The sequence below is a fragment of the Anthonomus grandis genome, chromosome 8 (genome assembly GCF_022605725.1).
Source record: "Anthonomus grandis grandis chromosome 8, icAntGran1.3, whole genome shotgun sequence".
NCBI lineage: Eukaryota > Metazoa > Arthropoda > Insecta > Coleoptera > Curculionidae > Anthonomus > Anthonomus grandis.
In genome coordinates, this window is record NC_065553.1 from 15,289,088 (window position 1) to 15,315,122 (window position 26,035).

Sequence of the window (26,035 nt, forward strand, 5' to 3'; positions counted from 1 at the left end):
TTCAAAATTGTTCAGAATATAAGAATTATAACATAGCATTGAAATAAGCTTTAGTTACCCAATTGTGCAGTGATTTAACGAATTTTATGTCTTGCGGACTACAAGATCCTGAATGATGAGGCTCGAAATAACCCAACTATACCCAACTATAACCAACATACAAATGGAAAATTTCCTATAAAATATTTTTTTTTATTATTCAATATTCAGAAAATGGTTTTCTATCTTTTCTTTCAGGAGCATCTTATAGCAGTAATCCCTTGTTCCCGGCTAAAAACTTACATGCAGCGAAGACACCCTTCTAATATTGCGACGACTCCAACGACTCCAGTTTACACTGGAGAACATATATTTTAAGCGTCTAGTTAATGTAAAAAAATAGCCCTTATGAACAATTATTACGGTTTCCATGACATTTTAAAAATGCCGTCTAGACATTTATAAAATAGGCTTTATTTACCAATTTTTTTTAGTATGTCGTTTTAACATTGTGATATCTTAGAGTGTAATACATGGATTTTAATAAATTGCCTTTTTAGTGTTTAAATATTTAAACTATTACATAAGAATTTTTATAGCATAAGATATCTATTTTAATATTTTATATATAGTTTTGATTTTAATCGCGAAATTTGTGTGCTTTTTTCGTTTTTAAGTGCGTAAAATATTATTGCATTGCAAATATATATTTTATTAACGAGTTCTGTGTCGTTTTTATTTTTGATGTAATCGGCTTATATGTTCTCCAATCTCAACCTTTTTGAGCTTTCTCACGGTGCTCATAAGAATTTTTACCAATTTTCTTACGTAAACTGTTATTTAATAGTTTTTATAATAATACAGAGTATTTGAATCCTTTAAGGGGATGATAGCTGACCTAATTTAGAACATTTAAAAAAAATCAATTTTTTTATTGCGACGTTGCATTTGTTTAACTCCTTAGGGTAGACCGGGGCAGGTTGTAACAAAAAGACTTTCGATTTTTTTTTTGAATCGCTTTAGTTAACCAGATTTTTGGGCGTAAATGTCTACTACCTTATGTTTTAAATAAATTAGGTAAATATTGATGACAAAATCTTTGTAGACTAAACCAACAGATTTTTTTGTAATAAGTCTGAATCTTTCCGGTTAAAAAGTAACTCTATATGGGGGTAAGATGTTACACATATTTTTAATGTTTATTAAACATAAACCTATAGATAAATAAAGAAAATGTATCAATGCACTTCTATGAACAATGAACAATTACTTTTGACTCACTAATTACAATCAGAATTGCAATTATAGCAGATATATGGCCAACTTCTATCTGCGCAACCTTCATGCGACCGCATTTTGCATTCCCGGCAGCAACTCCACGTTCTTTGGGTTTACTATTTTCATAAGATTCAGTACAAACTAAGCGAAAATACTCTTCTAGGGGCTAGGAACCTTAAAACCTTTCGTTATATTTATTGGGGTGGTTTAAAAACGGTAGCGCATCTCGAACTAAAGATGAAATGTCATAGATTATTACAAAATTTTCAGAGTTATTTCTAAGTCTTGAGCAGAAAATAAATAATTTTTAAACCGGTCATATACACTCCATAAATTTACAAAGTTCTACCGCCATCCAACAGGAAATATTACTTACTTACTTACCGCTATACATACTAGTTATCTGCGGTAACTGTAACCGTGACGAAAAGGGGAAGAAGGATATAACATGTGATACAGTAAAAACTTATTTCGAACTTGGTCTCGAGGCATTTTCAGTGGCGCAAACTATCAATTAAAACAATATTGGATACTTTACTTTCTACTTAGCTGGTTTTTTATTTTTATAACCAAGAATAAAAGCAATTGATTTTGTACACCTATATTAATGGACTCGGGAATTTTTTCTTAACACATTTAATTTTTTTCCTAACACGATTTGAAAAATTTATTAGTTTCTTAATTGTTTTTATTTTCATCATAAAACATAAGTAAAATTAAACACTACAATCTAACTTAAAAGACTTTATACATAATATATATGTATTATTATACAAATAGTAATCTTACTTAAATTTATACTAAAAAACAATAAACACAAATAAATTGTGATTGTTTCTTAGTCAGAAAAAGCATCAATATTTTCTTCTTCTAGCATCACTTTCATCATCATCCTCTTTTATAACTGAGTTTTCGGCATGTACTACAATGTAGCGAATGTTCCGAATATTCCATTAAAATTTTGAGCCGGTTTTGACATCTTCTACAATAAAATCCATTACTTTTTAATAATCTTCGCAGTGAGTCTTTTTCATATGGAAATTCAATTTCCTCCTTAATTTTCGCCAGCATCTTTCCTAAAGTTGATACTTTATATTCTGTGTAAAATTTCTCAATAATTCTTCTTATTACGCCAAAATTAGTATTATCAATTTTCCAGTACTGATAATCTCTCTCTCTTACATGTTTTTCCTGGAGTGGATAAAGGCTCTGTATGGTCAAACTCACGTCGATGTTGATCTTCTTTTTTAATTTTAATTATAGTTGATTGCCCTACTCCACAATACATAGCTGCTTGTTCTGCTTGTTATTTTTTAAGGGTAGCTTAAAAGCATTATTGGCACTTTTCTCATCACCAATTCTTATTACATTTGCAATAACCTCTCGAGTCTGACCTTTCAAAACTTTATTTTTTAAATGTTCCATATTACTGATTAAAAAGCTACGATACCACCCAAAAACTAATATAAACACCAAGGAACAAAATTAACAATTAGATATCATAATAAAAGAAAATTCAGACACTTGCACACTTTTAGAAAAAGATGGGCGGTTCTAAAAGCGGTTCCCTGTCTCCAAATCATTTACCAATATGAATATAAATGATTAGATTATAACATGTTTGGTTTACCTACTGCTATCAAATTAGCCCTTTAAGATATAACTGGTAAATAATAATAAGACAACTTGAAAGGTATAAAAAGGATTAGGTGCAGGTCATAAATTATTAATTATTTTATAAATATATAGGTACTAAATTTCCCTTTCCTTGATAATCCAACTATAAAAATTTACTTATAAATTGATAATTAAAGTAATATGCATATACATATGTATACCATAATTTATGGATAATTCCCAGTGGGTCTATTTTTTTTCTTATAACCTATTGAAAAAAAAAGCACTATTGTCAGTCCCATTCTTCTTCTTTTAAGATTCAAATAGAAAAAGTTAAAAAATATGCATAATATAGTACAAATTAGCAATTCGGTTGAACCCAACTATTGCATTTTTAACATTCTTTTGCCGGCTATAGACTCAATAGATGAATAGTACAGTGACCACGACCTCTCTTTCACTAGAAGTTATTCCACTCACCTGTTTCGTACTCGGCACTATGGTCATTCTTGTCTCGTCGAGTTTCCAAATTTGTAATGCTGTAAAATTGTAATGGTTTCTTACGCTAGCTAATTTATCGAAAAAAAAAAACGATCGATTCTGTTAAAACTTGTTGCTTCAATATCATTATCGTATCATCATATCATATTGCTTCAATTTATTGCTGTTCTAATAGAGAGGTCTTTATTCTTTTTAATAAATATTGTGAGCCAATCTTGTCTTATCTCAATGAAAGATACCACGTTGTTTGCCCTTACAATGATGTCAGATAACAATGAATCTGTGGTGGGTCCCCTCCTCTTCTTCCTGTACATAAATAATATTCCACAAACTTTTACAAATTGTCAACAAACATCTTTTAGGGGAACGCAGGACCCAGCTAAATTGCTTGGGACAATATTGGATCGGGGTAAGTGTGGTTTGCTTCAAATGAGCTAACTCTGAATGAGTTGAGAACTGAATCGATATTCGAAACAAAAACCTCTAGGAACACTGAGGAAAAACAAAGGTTAAAATTCTTAGGTGTTACTCTAGATACTAATCTTTAGTATGTTGATCATGTGAATGCTCTTTGCAACAACACTTATACTGTAGTAACTTATACTCATACTGTTACTCTAGATACAAATTAAATAAGTCCATTTATGCCATAAAACGAATTAAAAATACAGTTGATGAGGCTCTAGCTACTTAATATTCCTATAGTAAAAACTTGTGTTGCACCATGGGAAAAAGGTGATTTAAGCCGATGTTTATACAAGTAAATACTGATATTATCACAACATCAGGACACAACCGTCGTCATAAACGTAGAATAATAAAAACTTATTAAGAAATTTATAATAAATATAAAATATTTAGTTTCCATAAAAATGCTTTTTATTAAATAAGTACCTTTACTCTAATGAAGTACGTTAAAAAACCGCATAAAAAGTTTATAAACGGTAATATTGTTTATAATTTAAAGCATAATCCAATAATAATAAATATTTATCAGGTTAATATTTTTTGACGATGTCACTGGTAAAAATTACTTGTATTTGTGGAGTCAACAATGCGATAGAACGGCGTTGCGATGTTGTTGCCTTTTTTTTTAATATACATTATCTACATTCATTTAAGTTTGAATGTTGACTTCTTTATAGAGTATCTTATCATATTTTATTAAAAAAAAGTTAATTTTTGTAACATTAATTGGTGGGCAGTATAAGGGAGACGCAGTAAGCAAATCTATATCTAGAATATTTACCAACAATCCTGCTTCTAGTTATAGCTGAAAGGGCAAAAAAAAAGGAAAGGCTTTGCATTATGATTGTACTAAATAATAAGGATTAATGCTTAACCCAAAAATTCAAGTTACACGAAAAGATATTGAGCTTGAAATAATGTCGTGGTTTCGGCACGCCACTGAAAAACTAAAATGGGAAGTTACAAATTATTAATGTTATTATGGAAATAAAAGTGATTTTTCTAAAATATACTCCTTTGTATAGTTTTTCTGCTATTCCTTTTATATCCTATAAATATCCTAAAAACGTAAATATTGTTGCACTGAACAGGAAATGAGTCACCTGTCGGTTTATAGTACATCTGACATCTATGTGATCAACTTGGTTTGATCCCAATTGTGGCCCGTACTGTTGTAACGGACGTCCCTGGGACGTCGCATAGACTTCATGAGATGTAACGGAACGTCCCTGAAATTTATTCTATGTTCCATCTTTGTGTCACTGAGACGTCCAAGGGACCGACTTATGTTTACTGGGCTGTATGAGGAAGTTATTATCCTCGAAGTATGAGGCTAAGTTATCTAGCTCATCTGCTTTATTTACATCAATTAATCCAAAAAGGACAAATTAAAATTCTTAAAACATCTTCATTTTCGAGAAATCGTTCCTTCAAAATTTCAACTAAAGAATCGATGCACGAAAGTAAGATTTGTCCGAAGAAATCATCAGCAGATTCTTTATGTCGCTCAACAACTATATTATTTCTTTCGTACGGTTTGAAGCGAAAATAAAACCCAAATACTTCCTGGAGGAATACTGACAGTGGAAGAGTTGAACTTAACAGATTTTTTTCATACTAAAAGGCCTCGATAAAGTTTTGCCAGTTATTTCTTCCAGACTATAGACAGACTTCCAGTGATCGTGATAATAAGGAAGACAACAAAGGAAACTGAAAATTAAATTAATTAATTAGATGATATGCTAAATAACACTTTAAATTTCATAATTTCTTATTAGTATTGTGATTTACAAAAACATACTATTTCCGAAGTATCTACAGTGGGTCCTGGAACACTCTGTATTTATACTCCTCTCTCATTACATCAATCATCAATTATATTATCGTCTCCTCTTCTAGGTTTACATAAGTTTAATGAGCCACTTTAAACCACTTACCCCAATGGGAAACCACTTATCTCCTAACTACCAATAAGCATTGAAATTTCTCTTATTGATAGCTTAAATTAACCCAAATATAAATATTAATCAGATTTAGTTCTTGAGAGCTGCGTTATTTATATAGTCTTAATTATGTACTATTATGTTGATCACCACTCACATTTATACAATGTAATCTTCCAAATTACACCGGGGGGTCTGTTGCGCATCGGAGAGCCTGAACCGAAACTTTTTTTTCGTATATGCAAGAAAACTGCATAAAAAAGTGCAGAAACGTGCTGAAAAGTAGTGCCCTATGCTTGAAACTTTCGGTGTGATAATGTAATCACAAGTAGATTTACCACTAACCAAAACTTTTTGTTTTACTCCCGACACGTGTTTCGCTAAAGAAATAGTATATTTTTACAAAATGACCAGTATTTAAAACCTGTTCAACCAATATCATGATCCGATTTAGACGAAAGGCCCTGGGAAATCTTTTAGAAAACCCAGAAGTTAAAATGAAGCCCAATGGAAAGTTCGGCACCTATTATTGAAAAGAAATATGACAAAATATTTAATGTTTAAGATTACTATGAAGCTATTAATTTATTTTCATCCATGAGGTATATAATTAATATAACATTTCTTTTTTTTATTCAAAACATACTATTCTGAAGGCATCTACACTGGGTCAACACTCTGTATTTATAGTCCCCTCTCTTCACATCAATCATCAAATATATTCTCGTCTCCTCTTCTAGGTTTACATAAGTTTAATGAGCCACTTTAAACCACTTACCCCAATGGGAAACCACTTATCTCCTAACTACTAATAAGCATTGAAATTTCTCTTATTGATAGCTTACATTAACCCGAATATAGATAATCAGAATTACTTCCCAAGAGCTGCGTTATTAATACAATTTTAATTACGTACTATTATATTATGTTGATCACCTTTATATAATGTAATCTTCCAAATTACACCCGGGTCCTGTTGCGCATCGGGGAGCGCGAAGAGAAACTTTTTTTTTTTAGTAAAAGCAAGAAAAATGGCAGCGAACGCAAAATCCACCAGTTGATTTGCGTCCGGCGCCGCATCGAGACGCTCGCCCGATCGACGCTCGTTTTGATTCCGTAACTCGCGTGTTTCGTATCATCTTCTTAAAAATGCGTCAGAGTGATACGTTTTGGCGGGAAAACATTTTTTGTTACCGCGCCATTATTTGAGGCGATTGGAGGATCTTTTATTTATTTTGGTCGTTACATTTGTAGGAGAGGCAACATGAGCGAACAAGGTTGGTGTCAAATGATGAATGAGTTACAAACAGATGCATGTAAATAGCAATTTTTGGCAAAGAGGTTTCAATTTGTGATACAGATTGGAAATACAGTTTATTTGTTTTTCGGTCTAGACTGTTGGAAAATTACGGATTACAATTTAAAATTGGAGTGGGTTATTAGGATTTTAAAGTACACAAATATGTTTATTCAGAATGTCCCGAATGGGAAAATTAATTCAAAACTGATCTATTGTTTTAAGGCAAATTAGAAGTGGTAAATACCAATTTAGCTGGACCCATTAAAGAAATTATCGATGTTTGTTAATTGAGGCAACAATATTTTTTATAGCAATACCGCTATAATATTAGATACAAAAAAAGGTTTTAGTCCTTAGGACTATTTCTCTTCTATAATAATTTTTTTTTGTTCATTGCTGCAGAAATTTTTAGAAATTTTCTAGATAAAGCTAGTAATAAAATAGTAAAAAAAAGCATAATACAGAAAACACGTAAAAGCATGAAATGTAGATACACATAAATATACAGGGCGATTGACGACCGATGCAACGTTAGCCGTATATGGAAAACGGAACGTAGTATTTTTCTGATAATTTGGTAACCATGGAATAACATATTATAACAGAGTTGCCACTTTTGTAGAAAAATGGCTATGACGATTTTTTAAATGGAACACTTTATATATTTTTAGATATGTTGATTCCCTGTTTCGTTTTGAGTTTTTTTAATCATATTTCCCTATACCTATCACTATCGGTTTTCGACAAAAAAAAAAAGATTTTGGTTTTTTTTTGTTAAAAACCAGGGGATAACTAATTACTTATTTCTCATCTATTTAAGTTCTTAAAAAGCTCAAATTTTAAAGATCACTTTAAGAGACCATCTTCATCAACTTTCCATAGCTTTATTTAATCAACATTATATAGGATCGTTAAAAATTAAAATAATATTTTTCATTTACTGAAATGATGAAAAATTTATTTTTTGAAATGGAATCCTCTATGTTTTATTTTTTATTTTAACAGATGATTAAAATACCTTTAATTTAATATAACTAATTCCTAAACCTAAGTAGCCGCGTTTTAGAATTAAATACGTATTTTCGTGAAATTTCTTAATTTTACGAATTTTTATTTTGTAAATTACTTAGTTAGCTTTGAAAATGTCACAATGGTTTAACAAATGACATTGACATTTTTAGTTAGGACAGTAATAGTCTTAGTCATAGTAATACCAATATGTTTTATAATAAACCTAATTAAAAAAAAGGGACATTATAATTAACTACTCAAATGAAGTTTTGATGGGCCTAAGATATTATGTGATTATGCGTATTAATGGTTAAGATATTAGTGAACTGAAAACTATTTATGACGATTTTAAAAGCACTGAATGTTTCTTTTAATTTGAAAATTTTATCCTTCCTTTGTATGAGATGTTTTGAACTACTCTCGATATTCTTCTGACCTGGCGTCTTCAGATTTCTATCTCTTTACTTTCCTTAATATACACCTGAGTGAAAACATATTTTCAACGGACGAGGAGTTAACGGGAAGGTGGAGAACTGGGCGAAGGGGTTGGCGGGAAAAAGCCATAAAAACAAAACAGAAGGGATAACTGAAACAGACTTAACAACTTAATCACCAATAATAAAATATGTTTAATTGTTTTAATTAATTGCTATATATTCATACACCATGTACCCTAGTTGTCTATCACCGAATTGAATCATCAGCGTTACATAAAACATTAAAAGATGTGGCGCTTATATGATTTATTTTTCTTTCTCTAAAGCCCTTGATTTTTACAGAAGCGAGCAGATGTTTAAATTGAAAATTTAACTCGCTTAATGGGAACCTATTAATTTTCTGCTGTTTATAAGAAGAGCTTTATTATGTTAATAATTTATATTTATTATTAGCGATAAATCTCTTATAGTTTAAGACGTTTCATTAAACATTAAAATTTTCACTTTAAGAACGTTTTCTAGAGTTATTTCTAAGGATCTTTTTTTTATACTATTGTTTTCAAAATTGTCTTTGTATGGTTTATGAAGTTTTCCGTTTATGTTCCAAGAATAAAAACATTTTATATATTCTTTTTGTGGATATTTCGAGTATTGTTTCAATAATACGTGTCATATGCCTTTTACGTGCTTGGAAATTTACTACTGGAAACCTATACCTAATAAAAGGATTGTTATATAGATTTATATATATATAAAGAAACATAATGTCCTATAGGGTCCACATATAAAGTTAACTTAAAAGGCAGAAAAATGTTAGAAGTATCATAGTTAATATTATTAGATATTTACAATACCTTAACCTCTAATGCAACAAGGCAGACTTTATTCAAATTACATTTACAATTTCAATATGTCTTATCTTAATGCTACTACAAAATTCTCCCTTCACTGTACTTGACACTCTATTGTATACTTGGCTTATTTTTGCACAGACACAAATAAATATTGAAATAATTTTCTATCGAATCGCGACAAAAAACGAATTTTTGTGTTTTTATAAATGAAAGTTTTAAATTATTTTCCACTAGTTATTGTTTCTTACAAAGTTATTTGTAGCTTACATTTTAAGTAATTTATCCTTTTATTACAAAAATATAAATAGGACCGTCAAAAGCCATACACAAACAAACTCGCCTATGAATATATGTTTTACATTTTTCTACAAAGTCATAAATAAATGTCGCAAATATTTGAATACTTCTAAAATGTCTTCCGATGTTGCCTTCGTCATCCTAACGACACCGATAGCGAGGGTGATATAAACAGTGAAGATATGTATATTAGCGAGCTTATTATAACACCTTCGAAGTTTTAGAGGATTTTAAAGTAATAGAGCCAGAATCCTTCAATTCGTGTAATAATTCGTCAATAAAAGAATAAAATATTAGTTATGAGTTACCTCAATTATCAAGTGGAGTTTATAAAAGTCTGCAACGAACTCGATACCCTGAACTACATGAGGAAGAAGATAAACCTCTCGCTGGTACTTTTACTTCAAGGTCTAGATCCACTTGTAAGGGTTCAAATCGAGTCCGATCTTCCTTATCGCTTGAACCAGGTGCAGAAGAAGATAGACCAGATACAGGTACGTTGACGGAGGATATTACTGGCTGAACTAATAATACGCCAGGATTTAAACGTATTACTTGAAGAAAAATATTACACATAAATGAAGTGAATTCGATCAGAAAAATAATTTCCAGATACTTAAAAGACACTCAACAGTCCCTATGAATTAAATGACAACTTTTTTCATTGTCTGAGCAATAAAACTTATTTATATGCATGCCAGAAAATTATTTCCAAGTTCACTATAGATGCCATTGAACTACGATATGTCATCGACTCAAATCGGGTCCCTTTTAAAGGAGATTTATTTTAGGAAACGAAAGAAAGTCACACGGTGAAATCTGGCGAGTACGGTACGTATTCGAGCACTGCAGTGCATTTATCAGCTAAATACCGCTTCATAGATAGCGCATAATGGGCAGGTGCGTTGTCCTGGTGCAAAATCTACGAGTTGTTCTTCTACAAGTCGGACAGTTTCTTATGAACTCGTTCTCTCAGTAGCCAAAACTGATAAAATGATAAATAGTAAATCTGGTTGACAGCCTGACTCTCTGGAACCCATTCAGTCATCACGATATCGTTTGGACATCCTTGCTTTTTTTATTCTAGGCGATATTTTTATCTTCCAATGCATTGATTGTCGCTTTGTTTTAACATCGTATTGAAAAATCCACATTTTGTTGCAAGTAATATTGTTTTTCATCAGTCCGGGATCTTCTAATCTTTCAAGAAAATCTGAGCCGACCTGTCTATGCGAGAGCTTTTGATCAGGAGTCGGGTTATTTAGCACCAACTTCACACAACTCGCACACTAATTCCTCGTATTACGAGACAGTTTTAACACTATACCTTTACCAACACCTCCTTAAGAACTAAAAAACTTGTTCTTAAGGAGGTGCTGGCTTGACCCGTATTCCGCTAACGATGATAGAATCTTTCAGTTTTAATATTCTCCCGAAGATGCAAATAGACATCGTTAGCGAGACACGTGTCGAGTAAAATAAAGAGTTTTGGTTAGTGGTAAAACTGTCTTGTGATTTGAGTGTCACAACAAAGGTTCCAACCATTTCTTGTGTAAAATTGATCTAACCATTTCTTTATCGGCGTTTTATAGCTTCGGCAAACATCCGAATGCTTATTCGACGAAATGCATGCACAATTTGCTTGACTGCTGTTCATCTTCAGTGCTCTCTCAGTCGTCACTGGAGCTCTTACACTACTCAAAAATACGCGCACGAGATAGAGAATTGTTCCCATGGGCCTTTTGCAACAATTTAGAGCACTCGGTCGGAGTCTTTTTCAATTTAACGAGAAATTTAGGATTGATACGTTGCTTGTATTTTTTAAAACACAGGTTTTCGGCACGAGAAAAAAACCCGCTACTGCACAAATACTATAACAGTGACGAAAACGTGTTTTGGTACATGAGTAGAAAAGATTTGTAGCTACTAGTTTTTCGCCAATATTTTTTTCCCACTTCTCTAGGGGGCCCTCTAGAGACGCAATCTGGTTATTTAATAGCCATACCTCGCATATATAATTTTTTATATCAGTTTATCGCTCTCTAAATGTTCGATCATATTAGGAACATTCTTTTGAATGGATTCATCAGACGATGCCTGCGTTGCGATTTGGGCACGGTATATTTACAATAGATCGATGGTATCTTCATTTTAATGATAACTTAACGATGACCGACAAGGAAAGACCAGCATATGACAATTTGTATAAGGTTTCGCCACTCATTTTAATAATTTAGTTTTATCTATACCAATGCTTCCAAGACTTCGTGGATGAACAAATACGGCAACAAAATGACACGAGGTTGCTAATAAACCACATAAATAATGTTTTCAAACTTTTGCTCTTTGTAATTCTTCAGGTATTTCGTATGCTTTTGAAATGTCTGCTGTTGCAGGAAATTATATAAGTCTGCCAAACGCTCCAAATTTGGGCGCATCCTCTAATGCGGTCGTCCATTTGTCACAGTATAGGGGAAATGCTCTATCGTGGTTTACATCTTTCCTGCTCAAAGTACGAATCCATCAAATGGGGCGTTTCACAGGGCTCGGTTTTCCAGTCAGGATCTAGTCCTTTTCTTGCTGTACATTAATGATATTGCCAATATCCCAGTCAGTGGCAAGTTTACGATCATTTTGGATGATCTCCAGTTAGTGAAATCTTAGTGCAATTCTAATTTGCTATCACTAAATCCCACAATGACAAAATCGGTAGTCTCTCAAATCTTATTCTAGATAACAATTCAATTGAGATTAAATCAGACAGCAAATTTATTTGAATTTTCATCGATTAGGAGCTCAAATTTCACGCACACATATGAATAGTTTTGCCAATAAATGAATATTTAGATGCTTTGCTGTCAGGATTAATGTTCAGGAATTGGGCCCTCAGAATTGAGGAGCAAACGTGTTTTTTTCTCGTGCCGAAAACCTGTGTTTTAAAAAACACAAGCAACGTATCAATCCTAAATTTCTCGTTAAATTCTCGTTAAATCTCGACCGAGTGCTCTAAATTGTTGCAAAGGGCCTATGTGAACAATTCTCTATCTCGGGCGCGTATTTTTGAGTAGTGTAAGAGAATAGTTAACTAGTTTATTTACACACTTCACTATAAAAACACGACAGTATTTATTTAACTGTTTAAATTTTGCCCCAATATTCCTAACTATACTTCACTGAACTGGCGCCTTATATACTCGGCAGATCGCTATTCCGGAAACTTCTCGCTAACTTTCGAGATGTCGTGCAGTGTGCGACTTATGTCATTCCGGAATGACGGAGAATCAGATGGTTTCTCGGTGCTTACAATATCGTTACAGTATCTTTTCATATTTATATTGATTTTTGATAATACTTGAATGAAATGCAGATGTTTGAATAAATCAATATCTAATCCTCTAATGACATAATATTTTGTGACAAAAAAAAATATTTTGGCATAATAAACATAAATCTAATATTAAAAAATGACTTAGATGGGCAGAAGCGGACATGGTATATTATGAAATGATAAAAAAATTAATACTTATAAACAATATTATTATTTATGGCAAAAATACAAACAAACGATTTTTGGTGATGAATTATTTAAACTGTAATTGCATTTTACACAAAACGCTTGAGTTTCTGAGGTACATTTTGCATATTTATATTGTTTTTGCCGATCACGAAATATGCACCTATTTACCTACTTGCAAACAAACGTCTTCTGTTGGTATGTATGCTCGCTTTTTGGAAGATGCTCTCGATGATGAAGAAGGTGGTGTACCAACGATTTATCTGTCTGCCATTTTTCGTTTAAAAAACTAGTAACTCGATTTTTTCTTTTTCAAAGTGAATGCTTATAAGATAGTAAAAGATGCGGTTAACCATTTGCAGCTTTTCAGCCGAATATGATATCTACCATATGTCGATCGAACTCTTCAATAATTTGGTAAATCAATTTCGTAGTGCCCTTTCTCTGTCTCAGCGAAGATATACATTAGACAAGCGTTATTATTTATTTTTACATGAAAAGCGGACGACAGGAGAGCCTGAAATTTACCCACAAATGTACTGAATGGCTCAAATATTTTTTGGATAATAAACAACATTTGAAAAATCTAACTGCCAGAGTATCCCCAGAAGGCAATACCGTACCGGAGATGGGATTCAAATAATAAATAATAAACGTTTTATAGTCAGTTGTCAGTTCAGTGAAGTATAGTTAGGAATATTGGAGCAAAATTTAAACAGTTAAATAAATACAGTCGTGTTTTCATAGTGAAGTGTGTAAATAAACTAGTTAACTATTTTCGATTTATTTTAATTTACACCTAACGAACCGGAAAAACGCTACAATACATTAAGTGCACAAAGAATTTTCAATTTTATATTTTTAAAGTTAGAGTTGTTGGTAGGTCAGCACTGGGATTTTAAAATTACGATTCGACACGATTACTCGATATGACTGATTCTAAAAAAATTTCAATTGTGAGTGTCTTGCGGATTGCATAGTTTTTAACGATTTGTCGACGACACGCTTGGTATAGACACCAGACGATATAGCTTCTTCCTTATCTAATACGTGCATAATGTATCAACATCCTTTTTTAAACATATTTGTTTCATTTATTGTTTATAGTCATACCAGATTTTCATTAGTATATCAAGAAGCTTTCTTGAATACAACAAGTAATAGATCTAATTCGACTCTATTTTTCACAACCTTTTGTTAATAATAAAAGCAGAGGAAGTAGGAATACCATTGAATGGGCAGTTTTAGTACATCAAGATTTTATGCCACAGATTGTTACCAAAGAAGCATTGGACAAGATTTTAAATTTGGAATTACCGAAACTACTGCAGTTCGTTGGATTCATAAAATTACTGAAATTATTGACGATCACCTTGCTGACCGATTCATTAATTTTCCAAATATAAGAGATGAGAGACAAATTAATAAATTAACATTTATGGAGAGATCCAATTTCCCTTTTTTGTGATTTTCCATGAATTGGTGGATTTTAAACGATTTTTTTTTATTTTCAAGAAATAATATAGGCATATATTTAAATAAAAAACACGGAGGCGAAAAAATTAACAAAATAAATGAACGTTCTTAGTATTTATAAATATAAGAGACGATTGACGTTTCCATCTGTCAAATATTAGGGAAAATAACAAATATATACCAAGAAACCTAAATCAAGTAGAATAAAACGAATTTAGCCGATGATTGCAATTTAGAATTTAAGTCGTGATCGTATCGAGATCGAGTCGTGATTTTAGAATCCTAGCCCACCTTTTGTATGATGAGATATAGTGTTATATTTTGTACACTAAATTTATTTTTTTTAGTTAAGATATATATTTTTGCTGCCTCATTATATTGATATAATCTCTGACATCATGTGTTTTCCCTTTCAATAAAAAGTACGTTCTAAAACTGGGATACATTAAGTATTAACATTAAATTTGTGCCAAGATTGTTAGATTAACATCTATTACACATAAGTTGATTATTATAACCCTAATAACCCAAATGTATAAAACATATAAAAAAATATAGACACACACACGTGAGATGATTTACAATGCGGTATAATATTGGCGATATTAGAAAACCGTATTAACGATAAATAACAATAATTGCTCTAATGTTTGGCGCTTTTGGGAGTATATTAAAAAGATAAAACCGGTATTACCGACACGTTAACTATAGCTACATAAACCTCCCATATTTACAATTTCGAGGAAACTATATACAAAACCGCAGCAATATCTATTCATCAAACCATTACTATTATTAGAGTAACATTAGAGTTGCATGGTTTTAAAATTAGTGTTTTATATAGGGGGTTAAATGTGTGGCATAATATTTCATATAATGTATAATAATATAATCCTACATTGTTGTTTTTGTGTATTTATTTTTTTATTAATAGGCGCAGATAATATGCACACAAAACTAAAAAGGATCTGGTAATTTCATAGTAAATTTCTGAAAGCTCAATAAAATCAAGCTTAGTGTAGAATTTGAACTACCAACCTTGGATTATCCCGATTAATTGAGCTGACCGAAATATTCTGATTCCCAGTATCTCAGTTGATCGAGTTGAAATCCCGCATTAGTTCTATTTCTTAATTTTTAAAAATGTTTCCTAACTTGCATGCGGTACTGCTAGATAAAATTTAAATGGAAAATTTTCGATTTATTTTAATACAATTTCATACTCGTATATCGAATGTGCCAATAACAAAAAGTAATAAAAGAAAAACTATTCCTGGAAATACACTTGATAGAATGTTCAGACCATTACATATATGCAGTTATTATAAATTTACTTTTTGTGACCTGTTATTCAAGAATGATTTTATTAATTTAATGGGATTAATATCAACGCCATAATACCTCAGTTTAGCCAGTATGAATCTATGATCGACTATCAAAGGCCTTTGAGAAATCAAGTAGGGCCAGTATACTAGGTATATAACCTACATCGAAGGCTTTAAAAATCATCAAAAACAGTGATGGAGGCCATGGTCAAAGTAAAATGGGACTAAAATTCTTGCAAAATCCTTGCTGATTAGTGTCGGCATTTTTTTCTGTAAAATAATTAAATATTAAGTTAGAAAGGATTGTGTACAAAAATTTTCCAGTTATCAATACCCTACTTCTTTATTCTCTATAGTCGAACTGACCAGACTTTGACCAGCTCCAACTATGCTAGTGTGGATGCCACAAAATAATGTATAATTGTAAAACAATATTTTAATTTATATCCCGCTTGTATTCAGAATAAGCTTTTGTTACCATACCATATGCACAAAACACAATCAATACACAAAAACTCATGTATTTTTTATATTTAATTTAAGCCTTTAATTTTATCATTTTTTAATTAGCTTTCTAGCCATGTCTTCGTTTAGCTATACTACTGGTATTTACTCGTCGGCAACGTGTCATCTTTCTTTGAATACCCATGTCATGTTACTTCGTAAATAGTATTTCAAAATATATTTTGAATAGAAACTAAATAATATTAAAAAAGATTTTAGAAAAACCTCTGGAGTAAAGCGGGGAAATATGGCAACATAAATGTCAATCGCTCACATTCTGACCTCCATCGGACCTACTCGTAATACGAACACTGAACCTTAAAGCATACCTATGTAGGTTTGCGACGTGAAAACTCTCGTTGCCATATTCTCGTCGTCAGAAAAAGTATAATCATAAATGTCCAATGATACGGTATGGCCATATTACCCGCACCGATGGGTAATATGGCATCTAGCTCAGGGTAATATAGCAACATGTTTTCGTTATGTAAAAATTAGGAATTAGGCGTTTTTTTTTTAATAAAAAATGCTAATGATCCCAAAAACATAAATTTATTTCTAATGAAAGAAGTCAAATACAAAACATGAAAACTTATTAATATAATTCCTAGTGGCTACTAGTAGATATCCTTTAATTTAACTGTTTCTTTAAGCAAATTCGGATAATGGCGTACATTATTCGCAAAATCTGTCAGATCTCGTACATATATCATGGATCCATTTCATACATGTCACGCACTGAAGCCAGTCGCATTTGGGACCTTTTTTGTCGTAAAATGATCCATGACATTGTACGCAAAATTCCGATTCATCAATATCGACTTCGGATTCGTCGCTTTCCTGCGTTACTACTTCTGTTTCGGTATCTGACGAAGAAGGGCTTGGTAATTTTTTGGTTTTCTTCTTTAGTATCCCGGTTTTCTTAATATTTTGTATTTTTTTCCGTTCTTCTTTTTGTTTTAATTTTCTGTTCTTTTCTTCTTTCTTTGCACGTTTTGTAGAAATTGTTTCTGATAAAGTTAGTATCTCGGCATGTTGTTTCCGTTTATAGCCACTTGGTCCTGGTTCGACGCGTGGAACCGGTAAAATTGCTTCAAAGGGATTCGTATCCTCAGGTTCCTCAACTGCAGTGACATTACCTGGTCTGGGATCATTCTCCTCCTCACTAGAAATCTCTTCTGGGTTAAGACTATCTTTAACCGATGGTTCGTCGTTGACCATAAAAGCATAATCGGGAATTTTTTCGGGATTAAAGGGTTAAATCCCACAGGTTCTAAAACTGGAAGTCCCGCTTTGATTTGTTGCAGCCTTACACCAGGCAATATTTAATAGTTGGGCAAATTGCAATCGGATTAGTTTTCGACCAGGATTGTTATGTACCCAGTTTTGACAAGTTTGAGCCCAATAAGCTTTCAAGGGCTTAAAAAATGAGATCAAGCGGTTGGAGCCAATGAGTGGTGTGGCTGGGCAAACAAAACAGGATCACGTCATTCGCTACAGCAAAATCTAAGAGTTCGACATTGGAACAGTGCGAGGAATGTCCATCCATAATTAATAGAACCTTACCGGTACCTTTCCGCGGAATAAAAAAGTCTTTAAACCATTGGAAGAAAATTTCAAACTTTAAACCATTGGAAGAAATAAGTTGACTTTTCGGACATAACAACCTTGCCGCCAGGTGGTAGGCCATCTTCGAATTCCCGTTTTGTATTTTTGCTCTTAAATATGCAGCAGGGTGGGAAAAAGTTCCTTCTGCGTTTACACAGGCTATAACGGAAATAGTTCCTCCTTTTTTAGCGCTTGTGATACAATTTACCATTTTAGCGCCTTTTGTTACCACAACTTTGCCTGGATTGTTATTCAATTGCAATCCTGTTTCATCGAGATTAAAAATCTTTTGTGGGGTATTCAATAAATTATTTTCTCTAAAAACGTTTCCCAGTAATTCAAAATATTGTGTACATTTTTGTTTTGTCATGTCCTTGGCCCTGGCAGTAGACATACCTTGAGCCTTACGAACGGCCAGTACAGGGTGTCTTCTCATAAAGGCTAGAAACCAGTCTTGTCCTGCCATTTTCAGTTCAGTATTGAATTTATGTGGAATATTTTGTTGGACCACAAAAGAATAAGCAAGCTTTCTTATATCATGAGCAGTTAAAGCAAAGCCGTGAAATGCCATGTTTTGTATATATTTGGCTAAACTTGCTTCTTGTTCCATAGTAAGTGAGCCTTTGCGACCTAATACCATCTTATCCAAATTTCCGGAACTCATTCTTCTCATTAAGGTTCTAACTGAAACATTATAAGTACGACTTATTTCCCGAACCGACCCTTTGCCTGCACGAATATCACTTACTGCATTTCGAAGATCTACTTCTGACCATTGGGCCCTTCTATTTTTCCGAATATAAGAACGTGGCATTGTGTTTATCTGGAATGATAAAAAAATACGAATCTTTCTTTACTCTAATTGTTTTAAAATGGTCTTTACTTCAACGGAATTATACGATTCCTTTGAAGTTCTAATTAAATCCTTTTTATTATAGATATTTATCATTGCATTTTATCTTGTAAATTTGAAATATGTTAAGTAAATAATTTTTTCAAAACCATTCACAGTTTTTTCTGAAACAGAACTCTCAAATCTTTAACCTCATCACACCTTTAAAGTTCCAAATTATTAACATAATAATTCGTAACAATTACATTGACCTTTGGAGAAAGAGAAACCACACAACGCTTTCCACCATTAAGAACCATTTTATTATTCTTGAAACAATTCAGGTCCAAATTCAAGTCATCCTGAAGTAAAGCCATATTACTGTCCGAACTTACGGGCCTAAACAATTTAAAGTCATTTGAAAACTAACCCAATGGAGTGACTCACACTCCCAGGCAAATAATTGATAAAAATCAGAAAAAGGGGTGGTTCTAAGGTACTACCCTGAGGTACTCCCAATGAACTTTTACTTTTTAGCTTCGATTTGATAAGTATGAACTATGAAGCCATTAGCATCAATGATTTACCAGAGAAACTTGATATTTTCAGTTTTCGCACCCAAATACCATGGTCGACCTTGTCGAATACATAATCAGTATAGATTCTATCAAGCTGTTGCTCATTAATAATTGCATGTGACACGTGTTCAGAAATATGGAAAGGTTTCTATGAGTGGATCTGCTAGGAAAAATCCATGCTGAAATTCTGACATGTCCTCAGGACAGGTGTGAAAATATTGATTTATCTAAAATCCTTTCAAAAATCTTACTATTTACTATACTAATAAATGGGTAATCCGTTATAAGTTTTCTCCTACCATGTTTAAAAATAGGTGTAATAATGGATTCTCTTAGTCTATCTGAAATCAGTTCGTATCTCAATTTTTATCAAAAAATCTTTATGAAAGTGTAAAATTTGGGTATTTTAAAATTAAACTTACGTGAGTATTGACAATGCAATTCATTCAGCGAGCTCCACCATGTATACAGCAAGAGATTGAGAGTACCATGAAACAAAAATGTTTACGATTTACTGTACTGAGCCATCTAATAATGATTAAGTTTACTCACCGGGGAACTTTGGTCCCCTTGATTCAGTCATGCCAACAACCATCAATATAGTTACTTTATGTTTGCTTATAATTTACATATATATCTTCTTTCTTCGACGACTAGCTAGTGTCCCCTAAAATAGTTAAGGCTACCCCAGACGCTCCACTGCCGCTAAGCAGTAAGCATCTCAACACTCGGAAACTAAGATAACATATACCGAGATATTAGAATTCAAATGTGTCAATCGAAAAGACAAGTGAGGGCCCTCTATAACTCACAAGACCAACTCGAAGGAACTGCGCGCTCAGAGGGCATCCCTGTCGATTGCTACACAATCGACCACAACCTGGTAATACCTCGCTAAACAGCGACAAACTCTGGTATACCATAAAACTCTAGCCATGGACTTATACAACAACAATATAAAATATTACTCACCTGTCGACATGATTAACCTGTGCACAAAACAATCACAACCATTCTAATATCCACCTAGTGGACAAACACCACCACACCTGGTCAACTATGACCACTCTACAAGGATACAAGGATCTTTATAAGCCGAAGTGCTAGCACTCACTGACCCTTTTACTTCTTTGGGTCTCTCTCAATCTCTGCTTATATTATTATTTATTTTTAGGGTATAGATTTTCAAGGATGTACGATAATTCTCGGGCGGTTGAGACCCTTAAGAATACAGGGTGTTTATAAAATATACGTTTATTAAATATAATAAATTACTTAGGATATTTTACAAAAGATAGAAAATATCTTAAATAAAATTCTACTTAAAAATTAAATTGACTATCTTTCAGTGGAAAACTAATAAAATTAATGCTGATTAATGCAATAAAAATGTCACACATACTATAAACCTTATTGGCATATATCCAACCGAATTGTAAATATCATCACCAACAAAATAAATGTAATCAAAAGTGTTCGTTATAGATACATTAACCTTAAACTCCAAATCGTTTAAACTCTCATTGGACTACCGACATTTAAAAATAGAATTATTTGCTTATCAAAGGATAATCCGGGAGTAAAAACTAAAAATATATGATGGTAGTGGTGAATGAAAACATATAGCGTTTAGGCAAAAACCGAATACGATAAACAAACCGAAACCGCATCTGTTTGGATTTGTTTAAAATGGTTTGATTAAAGTTCGTGGTGGTAGTGCTATAAACAATTATTATCAGATAAAATTTATACTATTTTGGTGGATATGTATACCGACATTATTTTTATTTTATGGCTTTAAGATGTTTAACAAAAGGAGTAAACCTTTAAGATCGATAATTTTTAAATGTTTGCAGGATTTAGTAGGTAGATGAAGTAGGTTTAAACCGTAGATTTTAACTCAGTTCTTTCATATAGTATAGAATGGCATATATTGTTGGTAGAACTATTCTTATTTAAGTTTACTTAATAAAAATATTAATTTAAAACGGACTATTTATCTTTTTCAATTGTAAAATTTTTTTAAAGGCAAAAAACATTATCCAACCATTTTAGTTTCCCCAGTTAGCAGAGGAAGTTCTATCTTTTAATTACTTAAAAAAAAACATATTCCACTCAATAGGCTCGAGGTTGAAAATAGTTTATTCCCGCTGCATTCTAAATAGAATTAATTATTCCGTTTTCAATCAATTTAAAGTACTCCTGGTGTTTCCGTTTTCTGTAATAATTGTTTTAGGCGAGATTTTAAAACGAATTATGCACGCGATTTTCTCTGGGATTTAAAAATAAATTATGGGCTTTTAAAGACAATTGATAAATTGAGTATAGCATGAATGCCATGAACTATTAAAAGAGAATTTTATAGTGTTATTTGAAATAAATTGGGCCACTTTAAAAGAATTAATAATTGATTAGCGGATTGTGAAAATTATAAATTTTAGGAATTTACATAATTTTGTAACAAATATAGGGATAATTATTTAATTTTATACGAGGTCGGTATTTACTAGGATTACGGACGATTGAAAATTCCTAAACACAGGATAATTCAAATCAATATTTTATATATTTATATCATATATCAATTATTTTATATATATTTATTATTTTTTTATTTTTATTTTTAAACAAATAGTAATAAATTTAGAGTTGAATGCGGCAACGGCTAAGACCATGGTTTTTGATTAAAACTCACAAAAACAATATGTAAACATCGTATTCTGGAAAGGGAAATAAAATATTAGCTAAACCACGCTAAAAAGAAGAATAGAAATTGCCGGGGTAGGTTTTCTAAAAATGCAAATATACTGTATAATGTAGGTTCATCGCTCGAGGTGAGACGTGGACAGTAGGAAGAACTTCAAAAATTGGATACCTTTGAAATGTGGATATACAGGCGAATGCTCTGTATAGCCTAGACCACCAGAATAAGATATACATAAATTTTGACTAAATAAATACCCGCCCTCAGTTGTATGTATCATGAAGATAAGAAAAGCAGCCTATCTGGGACATTTAATACAATACGAGAAGTGTGAATAAGTACTAGTAATAGTACTGAAGGAAAAAATTTAAGGTAAACGAGGCATAGAGAGAAAGAAAAAGTCCAGGCTAAAAAAGAAAAGTTACTGGCTAATACCCTGATTTATCGAACCCCAAATTCTTCTCTCTTGAAAAGACAATGAAGTGATACAATCATATCACTATTTGTCATTTACAAATTTTCGATAATAAATCATGCCGGGATGAATGAACTATACACACAAAGATTAATTTAATTTATTTTTTATTTAGAATTAATGTGATAAAGGTATTTCAACGACATGTTTTACATTTGGGATCCTATTTCCGGAAAAAAGAAATCATCACCAAATACTGTCAAGAAAATTATACAAAACTTTAAGAATTTTCGATACGTAAGGGTTTAGAACTAATTATTACTAAAGAATATATTCAAATGAAAGAGTGAAAAGTTGCAAACATTTTTTAATAAATATTCAAACTGATGCTCTTGAACTTCTGGACGTTTCTCGCACCTACGTGCGTTTATGACTAGCTCTCCTTATTTACTCACATTTAGATTTTTAAAATGCAATTCGGCATAAAATTTTGGTTGATGGTTACTGCGATATTATAAACATTATTTTTGACTATTTCCCAGATAGAAAAATTCGAAATTGTGCAAGATGTTACAAGAAGGCTTAACTAAAAATTATTAAGCGACGCGACGTGTTCTATAACCAGAAGAATTTAAAGCTGTCTTTACTTTTATTCTTCTTTTGTTCTTCACTCATTTAAATTATCTTTTAGATATATATAGAAAGAATACCTTTCTTTGTGGAGAGTCCGTCTCTTTAAGTTGTTGAACAATAGAAAAGGCATATACACTACCGGACAAAAGTGGAGATACAAAGTGTCTTTTGTATTTATTTTCATATTAGTGTATTTGATCATTAATTTTTTATTTTTTTTTAAATATAATTTTGTTTCTAGTCTTCAGTACCTCAATAAAAAATTTAAAAAAAAACAAGTGACAACTAGTATATTTTATTCTTGTTTTTACAGTGGACAAAAGTTGAGAAACACTATTTTTATTTATTTTTTATACACAATGTATTAGTTAGTTGTACATACAAAGACTAATAATGTGTAGCAAAACCCTTATTTTTTATAACTTCAGCACACCGACTTCGCATAGAGTTCATTAGGCTGTCAAAATAATCTGCTGAAATGGAATTCCAGTCCTCTTGAAGAGCTGTGAACAAATCATTCTGGTTTCTAAATTTATCTTTATTTTTTTATCTGATTTTCCTATCTAAATGGTCCCATAGGTTTTCTATCGGGTTTAGATCCGGACTTTATGCGGGCCATTTCATAAGGGGCACATTGTTGTCTTCAAATCATTTCTTTACTACTTTTGCAGTATCTAAGCATACTGCAATCGATCGTTATCCTAGGATACTGATCGTTATCCTGCTGAAACGACCATCGAAGCGGCATATTTTCTTCTGCATATGGAAGCATAATATGATCCTGAAGAATTCTTAAAAATTGAAATCTGTCCATTTTTCCTTCAAGTTTTCTTAATGGTCCTACTCCTGATCCGGAAAAGCAACCCCAAACCATGATATTGCCTCCTCCATGTTTCACAGTTGCCCTAGTGTACTTTGGATTAAGTCTAGTATTGGCAGGACGACGAACCCATTTCATTCCATCAGATCCGAATAGGCAGAACTTACTTTCATCAGAAAATAGAACCGTTTTCCACTTTTGGGTTGTCCAATCAAGATGTTCCTGTGCAAATTGGAGTCTAGCCAATCTATTCTTTTTAGAAATAAATAGTTTTTTGGCTGGACGACGGCTATTAAGTCCAAATTCAGTCAAACGACGACGAATAGTACGCACAGATACCGAAACCCCGGGTATTTCATTATAAATTTCTGTGGCGGGCATAAAGGGATGTTCTGTTGCCAACATTTTTATTTTTCTCTCAATAACTTTATTCGTTTTCCTTGGCCGTCCATACCTTGGACGGGTAGTCACACTATTATATTTTTTAAAAGCAGCAATAGTTTTTGAAACTACGGATCTATTACGATTAATTTGCCTAGCAATTTCACTTTGTTTTACACCAGTTTGAAATTTTGAAACAATTAATTTTCGGAGATCAATACTCAGATCTATTCCGCGAGGCATTTTGCACAAATCGTATATAACAGTTTAACACTTAACGTTAAGATCAAACTAATGATAAATAATCACTTTAAATACCAAATAAGATTTGTTTGGAATGTTTATTCACTTTTGTCCGCATAAAATAGCATAAATAATTTTTTGATCAACTGATAAGGTAAATACAATCAAGAAGGATGTGTTTTTATGCTGCAATAATAGAGCTAAATATTTTCTACTAAAAATGTAAAATAATATCTTGTATGTTAAGATGTTACTGTTAAATTTGTAAATGTTTCTTCACTTTTGGCCGGTAGTGTAGATGAAACTTGTGTTTTCGTAAAATTCTTATTATCGATAACTAAAATATTCTTGATTCTAATGCTACTTCCTGGTACATATTCTTGGGTATGACACAAAATATCCCAAAATTGCAATTTCCATATATTAATTGTTAACCACTGGTTTATTTTTCTATACTCTTAAAATTTTATATAATTTTCTTGACAGTACTTTGTACTTGTTTTGACAGTTTAAATTAATGAAATAAAATAAATCTTTATTAAGTAGATACACATAATATACATATAGACAAAAGAAAACAATATGTTCAAATAAGCTACATAAATAAGTTAAAAGAAAAATCAATACTTTTTACTTCTCAACCTTATAAAAAGATAGTATACCTACATGAACTAAATTGAAAATTTTAAAGTTATTGCTCTAAAACACTAATTACAATAATCTAAATCTGCTATTTCACCAAACTAGTTGCTTTTATGCATATATGCTTTTTAAATCTATCAAGTGATTATAACCCTTTGATTTTACGAGGAAGCCTATTATATTCTCGAAAACCCCTAAAAACTGTGAGTTCATTGTACTTTTAAAATTTCTTTTTGAAATATAGATTGCCAATATTCCTTGTAGACTAATTATGAAAATTTTTATAAAAATTTACAAACTGCCTAAAATAAGGTAGGACTAAATTATTTACTCCTTAATTTATAAGTACCATAGTCAAAAACATCAGCCTTTTTTTAACCAAGAACCAACTGAATGAGTTTAGCATAAAAGAGATTGGTGTAAGGCGATGTACCTTCAATATTACTCTCGTTTCCCGGCTCTAAAGCTTTTAAAATCTATTAGTTAGGTTTAAGTTAAAAAAATATGAAAATGAGGCACAAAAGTCAAAATGAAGCTGGATAATAATTGTATTGTATTCGTAACAGAAACTTGATGAAATTCTGCTAAAAAAGCAAATTTTTTTTGCATTTTTCTTTCAATAGATATAAATATTGAAAAACAAATGCATCTATAAATTCTGAAATGAAAGCAAGT

General features: G+C 31.8%; 2 protein-coding genes across 7 annotated transcripts in view; both read left to right on the top strand.

Annotated features, from left to right (window-relative positions):
- LOC126739256 (triple functional domain protein) overlaps positions 1-700 on the top strand; it is a 288,570-nt gene extending 287,870 nt beyond the window's left edge. For all 6 annotated transcript variants that reach the window (XM_050444845.1, XM_050444840.1, XM_050444841.1 and 3 more), the window contains one exon: positions 238-700. In XM_050444845.1, coding sequence (XP_050300802.1) covers positions 238-357 — 120 coding nt within the window. In that variant the 3' untranslated portion in view covers positions 358-700. The remainder of the gene's footprint in view (positions 1-237) is intronic.
- A 6,154-nt stretch (positions 701-6,854) lies between these two features.
- LOC126739261 (adenylate cyclase type 2) overlaps positions 6,855-26,035 on the top strand; it is a 169,617-nt gene continuing 150,436 nt past the window's right edge. The window contains exon 1 of the mRNA XM_050444854.1: positions 6,855-7,063. Coding sequence (XP_050300811.1) covers positions 7,051-7,063 — 13 coding nt within the window. The 5' untranslated portion in view covers positions 6,855-7,050. The remainder of the gene's footprint in view (positions 7,064-26,035) is intronic.